This window comes from Schistocerca cancellata, chromosome 5 (genome assembly GCF_023864275.1).
Source record: "Schistocerca cancellata isolate TAMUIC-IGC-003103 chromosome 5, iqSchCanc2.1, whole genome shotgun sequence".
NCBI classification, from domain to species: domain Eukaryota; kingdom Metazoa; phylum Arthropoda; class Insecta; order Orthoptera; family Acrididae; genus Schistocerca; species Schistocerca cancellata.
This window is the reverse complement of record NC_064630.1, coordinates 493,757,451-493,771,256: the sequence shown is the minus strand read 5'-3', so window position 1 is coordinate 493,771,256 and position 13,806 is coordinate 493,757,451. Positions and strand designations below refer to the sequence as shown.

The 13,806-nt window shown below is 42.0% G+C and overlaps 1 protein-coding gene across 1 annotated transcript in view; it reads left to right on the top strand.

The window, feature by feature from the left end:
* The window catches only part of LOC126187678 (tryptophan 5-hydroxylase 1), a 245,941-nt gene that overhangs the window by 106,595 nt on the left and 125,540 nt on the right, over positions 1-13,806 (top strand). Inside the window, exon 6 of the mRNA XM_049928912.1 lies at positions 1,049-1,099. Coding sequence (XP_049784869.1) covers positions 1,049-1,099 — 51 coding nt within the window. The remainder of the gene's footprint in view (positions 1-1,048; positions 1,100-13,806) is intronic.

Below are 13,806 nucleotides of genomic sequence, written 5' to 3'. Positions count from 1 at the left end.
TTGTCGTTTCATTATACAATTGATGATTATCCATATTCGCAACTACGAATACAGAAGGTTCTTCGAACCACCTTCGGACTGTTTCTCAACCGTTCCATTCTCGAAAAGCGCGAGGCAAAAACAAATGCTTAAATCTTCCCTTGCGAACTCTGATTTCTTTTATTTTATTAGAATTATCATTTCCCCTATGTAGTTGGTTATCAACAAAATATTTTCGCTTTTGGAGGAGAACGTTGGGGACTGAAATTTCGTGAAAAGATCTCCCCGCAAGGAAAAACGCCTTTGGTTTAATGATTTCCAACCCAACTCATGTCTCTTATCCGTGACACTCTCTTCCGTACCTCGCGGTAATACAGAATGAGCCCCGCACCCCCCCCCCCCTTTTGAATTTTTTCGACGTCCTCCGTCACTCCTGTCTGGTAAGGATCCCACACAGCACAGCAATACTGTAGAAGAGGTTAGGCATAGTGTAAGCAGTCTCTTTAAGTAAACCTGTTGCTTCTTCTAAGAATTCTGCCAATAAAACGTAGTCTTTGATTTGCCTTCTCCCCAACACTATGTGATCGTTCCAATTTAAGTCGATTATAATAGTAATTCCTAGGTATTAATGGAATATAATAGCATTCTGCGCAGCGCTTGCAGGAAAAACTTAAGACGTACGATAGTCACATTAGTGACAAAAATTCTATTGTGCATATCTTAATGTTCATAGATATTCCTACTTTATACTGGGCACCACAAGGATCGCTAAATCCCGTGCCACAGTCTCTCTACGTATTCGCTCTCTCTTTGAAGAGAAGGTGGCTAGCGCCTATGGTGTGGGCCTTCTCGGCTAAAGGAGCGCTCGTGTGCTTCCCATGTTGACTGACAGATGGCAGCGCGGAAGCTGAAGTGGGCGTGGGAGGGGGAGGAGGCGGGGTAATCAGTTTCATTAGGCGCGATACGCGGCCAGTCGCAGCCCCTGGGGGGGGGGGGGGGGGAACCTAATAAGCAGCGGCGCTGAATGCGCCAATCGTGTCTGCTATAATCGCATTTCACCTGCCTGCAGCGGCCAGCCCATCCCCAAGGTGCAGTACACCGAGGAGGAGATCCGAACCTGGTGAGTGACGCTCTGTTCTGTTCTGTTCCTCTCCGCTCCGCTCAAGCTCGGCGCACGCTTGGTGAGTACCCTGCTTAGCATAGCGGGCTGGCGCTGTCTAGAACGCAGCAGCGTGGCTCGCAGCTTGCAGTCTATCTTATTGCACGCCAGCTCGAAGGCGAGCTACAACGCATTCTTCCTTCTTACAATGTAAAAGCTGTGACGTCATTCGCTAGCCAACTGGCGTGTTCTCGAGTTTTGCTAACAGCGCCTGCTGTAACGTTGTTTATTGTTTGTTAACATTCACAGCCATACTATATCATTTCTATCTGATCGTCTGTCATTTGTCACTATATGAGAAACCAGTTCCCATGTCTCCCGTCCTACTGCAGGGATACCCAAGGCCCAGCCTTCTGTCCTCCAATATCCTCTATACTACAACGCCAACATTCCGAAACTACCTCCTCCTGTTCACCTAGATCAGTACGCTGTCAACATTGGTTTCCTTTTCCTCTTCCCTAGACTCCAAATGTCTCAACGACCCCTCTAGCTCCATCTCATCAATTTTTCCAACTGGTGCATCCAGGGGCTCAATAAGACAACCTCTTCTGAAACCTAGGCAGTGGAACAAACAAGCCACGACTCCCTATCATGACTCTTCCGTAATAATTTACAACTACTATTAATACCTTAAATGTCTAATACCTGGCAGGCAAACGACATGAAAGGCGCAGCTACTAACCAACCAACAGAAAGCCCATAATAAATGGAAATAAGGATTGCACCCTGCAAAACCTTGATCACACTTATTATTTACTACGTCAATATTGCCTAGATATCTGCCCTACCAAAGATATCATCAAATCATTTAAGGCCACACACAATCTTGCCTTCCACATCCATTTACCTTCCCCCTCTCATGGAACCCTTACCAGCTCATCAAATTCTCACCACTCCTTGCTCACAGTGAACAAGCACATTCCATACTCTCTCCTAATAAAACTTTAACCAACTCCCTCATAAAGACAATGAATTCAGATCACTCCGATATTTTTACATCTTATCAGCTATAACTGTTCCCTCTGTATCCTGCACTACAACAAGCCTCTTGTCTCCTTCATTTTCCACCATTACTTCCCTCTTCCATATCACCGTGAACCATATCGAAACCTTGTCCCTTGTCCTTCTCTCACCATCCAACCCCTCATCACCGCACCCAACTACCAGTACCTCCACATTAAAACCCCACAGACACCTTTGCTAATGCGTGCAACCTACAACCCCACGAAAGCCCTTTTCCTTTCACCTCTTAACTATATCCCTTCCAAGTGTCGTCCTACCAGTTTCAGTTGAAGTGCACTGTTGTTAAATACACTCCACCCTTCTTTGTTAATTCTTTATAAATTTTATTTCAATTTAAAAAGGAATAAGTTACAGCTTTATTTATAATGACATCAATGAAAATTATCTATTTATAATTCTAAATATTATTGCAAGTGATTCACTTTTTTAACTGTTTTTATCTTATATGTGTTTTAAAATGACAAAAATGTTACTGACAACATGACAGATTTATACTTTCAGCAGTCTCGGAAGTGTTCTGGGTTTCTGGTTGTGTATTAGCACACTGCCATGTTCTTGGAGTAAAGTAAAGTTTTCCTCGACCGAAAGGTTGGTTCAACGACTGCAGTGCTTTACTAGGTACGGTTCTATCGGACGTGGCATACTATTTCCTTCTTCTAACATTGTAACTAACTTATCCAGCAAGTTAAACGTGGACCTACAGGTTAAAGTGAGCTTTGAACAGCGGTGCAACTATATAGAGATGAAAGAAGCAGCAAGTGAAAGAAAAAGCTCATGTGGCTCACTGTTGAATGAATTCTGGATGTTTTAATTTGTCTTTTGACACTTACCTAGTTTACTATAGAGTCGCGAATACTCTTAAAACTTCCTGTAAAATATCACTACTCTGAAACCACGAACTCAATTTGCAAATTTCTTGGTCTGCCTTTTTCCCTCAAGTTTCAAGTTTCTAGCACCACTGGAAACAATATATTAGTTTTTTTTCATACCCATTCCTCAGAAAATGAAAACCGCCTCTATAATTTTGAGCAACATGTTAGTCAGAACAGGGTTCTGCAACAAAGCCAACATACTTACTTACCGTTTATTGCTAAGAAGTGTGAAATTACCGACCAAAATTGAATAACAGGAAACCAGTTTAACTAGTCTGTGGTGCGATAACTGGACAGCAGCTTCGGTGAGTGACGTGTACTTGATGATACATGCAGATCAACTTAACGTTGGTTTGAATTCCGCCCGTATGAAGCAGCATACATTAGTTCCTATGCAAATGACACACGCAGTACAGTCTCGTGGATACTGGATGCTACCTTAGTGTGACTTTCCCACATTGCACCAGTCCCACCTATCTCACCAATGCAAATAACTTCATGTTTTGCTACGCTAAAGACAACAGAAACTAATAATTTCCCTGTAAACATTCAATTGTAAACTTTATCAGAAAATGTAGCTATCATGTATCAGTCGAAGTGGACCAGAAAACGCCACTGAAAATTTATAATATTCGTATACACTGTTTTCCAGGAGGAAGCGCAAAAATGTTGAAAGATGGTAGTACGGAACAGGCTCCTAAAGTTTCAGAGAAACGGCGATGCGTGGGGGTACGATTTACTAAGTTGTACCACAATCGACATTAGTATCCCTTACCACTTGACTAACAGAAGGATTGACAGAACACACCCTGAGACGCGAAGGAATCGTCAGTTTGGTTACGGAGGGAGGTGTGTGGGTGCCTGGGGGGTGGGGGGGGGTGGAGGGAGGGACGTGAAGAGGGGGTGTAAAAACTGAAGAGGGAGGCCAAGGGATGAGTACAGTAAGCAGTTTCGAGTGGATGTAGGTTACAGAGAAGTGGATGAATACAGTAAGCAGTTTCGAGTGGATGTAGGTTACTTAGAAGTTATTTGGAGATGAAGAGAATTGCAAGGGACAGACTAGGGTGGAGAGCTGAATCGAAACAGTCATCTGACTGAGGAGCATAACAACAACATCTCTAGGTTCGTAATTAATGACTGCCCACGTTATTAATATCTACATACAAAACAAGGGTGTTACTGCAGACTATCGGCAGGATGGATACACTGACGAGGTAGACGCCCTGACCTGTTCCAAACGTAATTGTGAACCGCATAGTGTGAAGTGTGGACGATATTATAAAGCAATGCAGTGCCATAAACATCTTGCAGTCTCACACAGAATACTTTCCTTCAAAGGACAGAAGGTGAAGAAATGAAGTAAAAATTTGGGACTTTTGAACCCAGAGTTTCCTAATTACTACACAAATTTGCTGTCCACTGCACCAGCCTGGAGTTCTCGCTAACATAGATGCACAGACTACTCTAGACCATGTGTTAGCCACTTCGCCAGCGTCGTGTAGTGGATAGCAGATCTGTATAGTAAGTAGAACACCTGGGTTCAAGTCCTGGCCTTGACACAAATTTTAATTCATTTCTTCAGCTTCTATCCTTATTGAAGATAAAATTGAGACTCAGTATGTCTCCAGGAAAACATATCTATTCAAAGGACATCAAGCCACCTTTATTGAACCTTCTTCGAATGATCTGATGGAACATTGTTGACGCTAATTGTCGTAGCGGCCCCTTATCAGTTAGAGGGCCGACACAACAGACAAGCAATGTGGGCTGCCGACCTCACTTCAAAAGCTCGTATCAAAACATCTCCAGTGAATGTGAACATCAACAGACTTCCCGCATAAACACTGCACTACTTCGAGGAAAGCTATGTGACAGAGATCCACCAATTGGAACTAATGTGACCAAGTGTTACACTCTGCGGAATCGGTGTTATTAGCACATCAGCAGAGTCAGTCCAACAGTGTGTACCTACAGCTAGGACAGCTCTGATCAATACCTACCACAGTAGATACTCGCTGTAGTCTGTCTGTAGAAATTTGTATCGTATTCGGAGTATCGCCACTTTGGAATTGTGTAGCGTAGTATTTTTGTTATTATTATTTCTTGTATCTTTTCTCTGTATTTTGCCGCCACAATAATTATTGTGTTTCTTGTTGTTCTTGAGTTTGGAAATTAGTGCACGCCAAGAAGGCGTTTTAGTTAAATAAAGTGTGTTCACATTTGATTGTTAGTTCTTTCCTGTCGACCATAGGACACTACACTAATGATACATCGAATTCCATCATGGATAGATCACATAGCCGCAGATTCAGTTCATCCATATGTGTGTTTGTTTGCCGCTTATCAATCACTTGTTCTTCCTAACTGAGTTCCTTTTACTTTTTCCTCCCATTGTTTGATAATTTTGTCCAAGACAATGTTGAGTAAAAGCGGTGAGAGACCATCCTGTCTGACAGCTGTACGTATTTTATTTTCGATGTGTTGTTTGTAATTGTCTGTTGTACGAGTGTCCTAGTTTTTCTGACTGTTCCACTTTCTTCTACAGTGTTAAAGAGAGTCTGTCAGTCTGTGGAGTCGTAGACCTTCTTAAAATCCACGAATGAGAACGGTGTTGTCCGTGTATCTAACCTTCAGGAGTAATACCTTGGAGAGAATTTGAAGATGACCGATAATAATGAGATACCTTTGTTTTATTAAAGTACATTGGATTGCTTTGTTGGTTTTTGTATAAATAGGAGAAACATTCACCAGCACATGTCAGAAATCGACAGTAACATGATCGTAGCCTATCGAAACTGTGGTTAAACGTTCCGCAATATTGTTACTCATATATCATACGACTGTTATACGAATATAGAATCCATGGTTTCAGGAGGGCTATTTTTTTGAGTCATCATTCCTCTGACTGATATGAGCGGCCCGCCACGAATTCCTCTCCTGTGCCAACCTCTTCATCTCAGAGTAGAACTTGCAACCTACGTTATCAATTATTTTCTGGGTGTATTCCAACCTTTGTCTTCCTCTACAGTTTTTGCCCTCTACAGCTCCCTCTAGTACCGTGGAAGTCATTCCCTGATGTCTTAATAGATGTCGTATCATCCTGTTCCTTCTCCTTGTCAGTGTTTTCCACATATTCCTTTCCTCTTCGATTTTGCGCAGGCCTTCCTCATTCCTTACCTTATCAGTTTACCTAATTTTCAACATTCGTCTGTAGCACCACATCTCAAATGATTAGATTCTCTTCTGTTCCTGTTTTCCGACAACCCATGTTTGACTGCCATGTTTGACTGTGCACCGGATGTACATTCTAAAGAATTTCTCCCTCAAATTAAGGTTCAAAATGGCTCAAATGGCTCTGAGCACTATGGGACTTAACATCTATGGCCATCAGTCCCCTAGAACTTAGAACTACTTAAACCTAACTAACCTAAGGACATCACACAACACCCAGTCATCACGAGGCAGAGAAAATCCCCGACCCCGCCGGGAATCGAACCCGGGAACCCGGGCGTGGGAAGCGAGAACGCTACTCAAATCAAGGCCTATGTTTGATACTAGTAGATTTCTCTTGGCCAGGAATGCCAGGAGAGTCGTACTCAGCGCTAAACAAGACCTCAACGGCCATCGCCACTAGCTCTGAGAGGACTGACGTATTGTTCGCTCGGCTGTTCAAGATCGCACAGCAGCACCATGTGCCCTGAAACGGGAAACTGATTTGCTTGCAACAGTAAACAAACCACATTGAAAGTGCGACGACGTGTGTAGCATCACGGACTATCGCCATGATGGAAATTGTTGCGGCTCCCCTTGACGCAGACGCAGAGACGAGCGCGGCTACAGCTGTGCGTCCAACAGCAGCGCTGGACATAGGATATGCGCTACTGTGTCCTGATCCTGCACACAGCGTCACGGTGAACGCATTCACGTGCAGAGGTTCCTAGGGGAACAAACGTCGTCAAATGCATTCATCGTTTTCAAACTACCTTTCACCTGGAGTAACCATGTGGGTGCCATTGGATACACAACACAATCATATCTAATTCAGATAATACCAAACTTTACTTTTATGGGGTGTGAGAGCTGGTGGCTGTGTCTTGTTTTTGAAGTCTGAGTGTTGTTGCCTTTCTACATAATAACGCAAGACTGCATGCCGACTGCTCTGTCCTGGACTATATGATGTAACAGAATATCGGAAGCTGTCACACTGCCTTACCGCCTTGGAGAATACAGGTGAGAAGACCACTTGATTAAATTCATTGCATGTAAAGGAAATTGATTCCAATTCGTATACTTAATATGTTTCTTACAGCAACTGATTATTGCATGAATGTTTTCTCCATTTCATGTCGAGACCAAGGACGACGCAATACTCCGACAGTACTCCGTCTCCGCTGCTGCGGCCAGAACTACTGTACTGTCCGCTGTGTCCGCAGCTCGTGGTCTAGTGGCTAGCGTTGTTCCCTCCGGATCACGGGGACCCGGGTTTGATTCCCGGCCGGGTTGGAGATTTTTCTCTGCCCAGAGACTGTGTGTTTGTGTTGTCCTCATCATTTCATCATCATCATTAGTGACAGTTGCTAGACTGGATTGAGTTAAAAATTGGGTTGTGTAAAAATTGGAACTTTGTACAAGCTCTGATTACCGCCAGCTGCAGCAAGAAGCCAGCTGCTGACGACTGTTGCGGAACTCTGCTTTTTATTCGGCATCAGTCGATGGTGTTGTAATTAAAATAAAACCTAATTATTCTTGTAATGAACTAGTAATAACGTAAAGAGTCACTCTGTCTGCTATTGAGGATATACGTCTTGTCTTAAGTATGAGAGAGCAATAAAAGTGTGTGGAGTAGAAAGTTAATTTTACGTCAACTTCACTTCTCACGTAAAGAAGCTAATTTATTTACAGGAAAAGATCAAAGGACAGTTCATTTGCCGCTTGTACAGGGTGATCTGAAACAGTCCGAAAAGCTGATAAGGGTGTTGGAGGGGAGTCTGTGCTGAGAAATAACTGTTAAGGAAAAAATTCGATACGTTGTGTCATTTCTCACTTAGCGAATCAAGTCATTGTGTGTGCAAATTCGAGTACTTGGCTCGCTCTAAAATAAATGCAGCAATTCACAGATATACGTGAATATACCACTTGTTGAAACGCTCTTTTTTTTTTTTTTTGAGTCATCAGCACCTGTCTTCTGACTGGTTTGATGGTCCCGCCACAAATTCCTCTCCTGTGCCAACCTCTTCACCTCGTATCAGTACCTGCAACCTATGTCCTCAATTATTTGCTGGATGTAATTCAATCTCTGTCTTCTTCTACAGTCTTTGCTCTCTACAGCTCCCTCGAGTACCATGGAAGTCATTCCCTAATGTCTTAACAGATGTCCTAGCATCCTGACCCTTCTCCTTGTCAGCGTTTTCTACATATTTCTTTCCTCTCTGATTCTGTGCAGCTCATTATCGGCTAAAATGTGCCTTTTTCGGAAATGGTAAATTTAAGCTGGCTGATCAAATACAACATTGGTTCGGTTTGAGGAAACCAAACGAAAGACACTTCTGGCGACGCCGCCTCTGGAAAAGTGCTTCATTTTGCGCGCACGACGACCCGACTAGGTAACTTCAATGCTAAATAACTCGGAAAAGGTGCAACGTATACAGTTTTTTTTTTCTTGACAATTCCTGAAAATTATTTCTCATCACAACCGCCCCTGCAACACCTTCAAAAATTTTTAAGTCTCTTTCTGGCCACACTATATATAGATGTGTGTGTAGTGTGTGTACATATATGTGACCGCCACCTATGTTTCTCGTCCAAGTGCAGCACTATCAGTGGAGGCCATCTAAAGCGAGTTGTGGGCGGGGGTGGGGGAATGCGGAACACAGAGCATTCGTCATAAAGAGGAAAAAGAGCGATTTATCAGAAGCCCTAAAGCATATGATCATTCGCTTTTGGACCAACAGAGTTGTAGGGTAAAGGGGGTTCTGAGACGCTTTTGACATCAAATTGATATGCTAATTAATTAAACTGATTCATGATCCCTTAACCTATTGTTATGCTAATTGATTTATGATAGCCTGGGAGTTGATCTATGACTCCCTGGGGATAATCCGTCCTTCTGAAAACCCCCTCATCCTGTCCGCCCATCCCCCTCTTCCTCCCCAAACCCACGGTGGAATCCCCAACCCCTTCCAGCTCACCCCTCCGGTACAAATTGACCAATTAATTAAGTCGATAAATTAATTAATCCCTCCCCCTCAGGGAAGTCTCCCAGCCCTCCCCTCCTATACTTTTCCCATTGTCCATCTGGAATTTGGCAGGCAGGAAAGAGGCTAAGGATCTCACAACACAAACTTCAAACAATGACAACAATAATAATATATTGATTCTTTATTTACCAACTTGTGGGAGATAGGGCTCTCCCACGTGGGTAGAGCTCAAGCCTGCCTCCATTTCCCATGATGTAATAACTGTAAGCACCAAGAAATGAAATGAAATGAAGTGTATATGGCCGCCATTTGGGGTCACTTATGCATGTGTCTGGCATCAGGGCACCATATGCGAGTATCTGCATGCTGTAGAGGTCGGGCCCTACTGAAGCTCCTGTTCCACATGACTCCACCAGGCAGCAAAAGCGTTCCAATTGGCTCCCACCCCTAAACTGCTCAGTCTGTGTGGCCTGTCAGACAAGAACGACACGCTATGGAGCACTCACGTTATGATGAAAAAAATGAGAGAGCTGGTATTATATACATCCTGCTGGATATTATAGCTTTGTTCAGAACCATGTTACTGCAGTTTCTTCATATGTAGTGTCCTCTTGGAAAGGTACTTTCATAATGTGTTCAACTGAGGAGATGTTGCTACTGGAAAGAGAGGAGTTTAATGTATTACCTGTAAGCAACATCTGAGGACTGCATCCATAGCATCCTACATGAGGAATGGAAGGAGATGATAATGAATAAACATGGGGTGAATACTTTTCAGCAAATAATTCCATTGCAGAGGCATGTGCTGAAGATGCAATCACAACCTATGGAGACTGCTGCCTATGCTGCAGCTGTTTGTGTTTTTTCAAATGGCCTGTCCATCCACAGTGCAGAAGACAACTTGTCCTATTCTGCTACCCTCAACAGAATAACCAGAGGTATTTATTTTGGTGTATGGATCGCAACTGAGCCTCTTCACAAAACTGTCACGGAGGACCCCTGAAACAGGTTTTCTTCTCCACCACCACTTCACTCAGGAACCAATAGGAACATCTGAAATTTGCCAGGAGCCTACAGGAATACAGGAACAGTATATTCTGTAAGGTGATAATGACGCTGGATGGATGTGCTGTCATTCACAGCCAGTCTACAGTGTCAACAGCAGCCGAGATCTTCATCTGCGTCTGTACCACAGAAGCATAAAAGTAAGAGCTCATTACATATCATTACTACTATTACCGGATGTAGCAGTTCTTCCTAATCTTTGTCAAGTTCCTTTCTTGGTTCAGTTCCATGTCAGTGTCTGTAGATATCGTTTCATCTTCTTTGTCCAACAGCAGCCTCTGGTGTATCCAGACTAGTAACTACCTCATGCATGTCTGGACCAGCAGCAGCCATCATCGACTCTGGCATGCTGGGATCAGCAGTGTTAGCAGCACTGTGGGATCCTGAAGTGCACCAGACCAGCATGCTAGAGCAGGACAACGAGATGCTATTATTCATGGCACTCACTGATCTGTGTAATGAAGATACCCAGGCAGTTCCTGCCTCTCAGAAGAACTATGCTGAGGGCCCTACACCACGTGATGCAGGTCAGTCAGTAATGGTCTCTAATGTATGTGTCATCCCAGAACTTTCTTGGGTTACTGCAACAACAGAGTGTTGATGTGATGGATAAGAAGCTGCTGATTCCTCACAGTGCTCTACTGCTTTTCACTTATAAGTTACAATTGAACAGCTAGCGGCTCAAAGCGCTGAAGGATTGATATAGAACCATCAGCGAACAGTGCCTGATGTGTTGTGTTAGAGATCGAAAATGGAGCGAGAAGTGTTAAAGTGCTGTTTATGGAGTTGGAATGGTATGAACATCAACCAGCAGACGACCTCCGAGTATTCTCCATCTCTGGACATTTATTGTGCTGGCTTGATGTTATCTGTATCATTATTGTATGATGACATGACACTCATGGTGAGATCTGGAGGTCTATTCATTTATCTGCAACACTTCATTGTTACACGCTTGTTCAGTCTATGGATGGTGCTATCCCTTGTGTTAGAAAGACTGAACTATAGGCTGCTGTGTGTTCAAACTGTACTATCTCTGTATGTATACTGTGCATGTAGACGATTTAGTACACTGCATCAATACAGTGTCAAAAGAAGAATCTAAAGGAACACCCATCACTTTGAGAGGATTACTCACTGAATACTATGCATACAAGAAACTTTTTTGCAAAATACTGTACTGTGTAAAGATGAACCAGTGAATTCATACTGATGTATACCATTGTTGATGTGTAAACAACAACTATATCATCACAGATCTTTGTTGTTTTTATTATTTAACCACCCTGTCACTATATAATGTAAGGTTAGCCACTGTAGCTCAGTCGGTAAGATGTTTGCACTACATGTAATATTATTATTATTATTTCTTTACTTTCTCAGACGTTAAGTCTGGTTAAAAATGGGAAGTGACGCGGACCTTGATCAAGGGTCACTTCCTTTTAACTGTACGGTATATGTTATATTGCATTTAGGAACTTTCGGGTAATTGAACATGTATCAATAATTACGGATTTCTGTAGTTGTATATATAAGTTTGGATTATTATTATTATTATTATTAGTCGCAAAGATCCCAGAATGCAAGACGCTAAGTGAAGATGGTTCATTTTCCGTTCTTCTTGTTCTTCTGGTTCTTTTTATTTGCCCACCAATTTTTCATTGTTTGTGAGAATTTACCTCTTCTTTCTTTGCTCCATCTTGTTCCAGTTCTTCGGCCTTTTGTCTCTGATTTAATCTCCCATTTTTCTACTTTTATTCTAAAATTTTTCATTACGTCTAATTTTTCTTTGGTGATTTTGGCTAATTCCAAGTGTTTTTCAACATTTGGGATCCACTTTCCTCCATCAGCGAGGGAATCTACGTATTTTACTATTCTTTTTGTTAGTCTGTGTTCTGGAAGCCTCATTATGTGGCCATAGAATTTGAGGCGTCTTTTCCTCATGTCTGTCTCTTAGAATATTCTTCAATTTTGCTCGTTTTCTGTAGTCTATATCTGTTCTCGGTCCATGTTGGTCCTAAAATTTTCCTAATTCTTTTTTTTATTTTTTATTTCTTTAGATTTTTTATATGAGTTTCCCTGTTTAGTGCCAAGGTTTCGCTGGCATGTAACGTTGATGGTTTAATTACTGTTTTGTAATATCTAATTTTGGCATTTAAAGATAAGCATCCTAAACCTTTACAACCTTTCTGTATTCTTTCTTGTTGTGCATATTTTTCAGAGATAATTTCTCCTAGATATTTAAAGAGTGATACTCTGTTAATTTCTCCATATTTGGTTTGTAATCTGAAAATGTCTAAATTTGTTGTTGTAAACACTGTCTTTTCAAATTATATCTGCAGGCCGACTTTCTCTGCGCATTCTTTGCCGACTTTCTCTGCGCATTCTTTGAAAGTTTCTATCTGTTTTATAGCCATCTCACAAGAATCTGCCATTACTGTGAGATCGTCCGCAAAGGCTAAGTAGGGGATTGTTTTTTTTTTCTAATGAAATTGGTTTCCAGCAATTTTCTTCTCCCATTTACTTTTCCCATTCTTCCATGACTCTATCTAGAACCACATTGAACAACAAAAGCGATAACCCATCACCTTGTCTAACGCCAGTTTTTATCTCGAATGGTTTTGAAAGTTTTCCCATAAATTTCACCTTGGATGTTGCATTTGTTAATGTCTGCTGAATGATTTTCTGTATTTGCGGATCCAATCCTTTTTCTTCAAGAACCCTAAATAGTGTGGGTCTGTGGATTGAGTCATAGGCATTTTTAAAGTCGACAAAAACATATACTGTAGGATTGCCTCGCATCTTCCTTATTCTTGTGATTAAATTTAGGTTTATAATTTGTTCTGGGCACGTTCTGTATGCCCTGAAACAAGCTTGGAATTCTGAGATTTTGAGTTCTAGCAGTTGTTGTGCTCTTTCACGAATCCAAGCTGGTAATATCTTATATGTGACAGGGAGTAGAGAAATTCCTCTGTAACTATTCACATCATGTTTGTCCTCTTTTTTATGTAATGGGTGTATTAGGGCACACTTCAAATCTTCTGGGATTTCTTCGGTGACCCATATATTTTGAATAATTCTTAGTAGCTCCTTTCTTGAATTAGGCCCTAGACTTTTCAGAAATTCGGCTACAATTCCACCCTCCCCAGACGCTTTGTTATTATTATTATTATTATTATTACAAATGTTCATTTTCTTGTAAGAGCTCATTGCACACCAAAACCTGATGTGTTTGGTACCAAGGCAGGGTGGGTGAAGCATCAGGATCTTGTTGTAAGTGACTGGTCCTGTGATGGTATGGAAGAAGACCGGAAGAAGAAGAAGAAGAAGAATGGGATACTCGTACAAGATAATATTCAAGCGATAATTGTAGGTCCTTCCATCGGTGGGAAGACAAATTTCTCATGTGAGTACTAATATGCCTGGATAGAATCCGCTTCCAGAATGTATGCGTATTTTCAAAAATACGATACTGCAGGGTGTAGATGGTGTAACATACACGACATTCAGA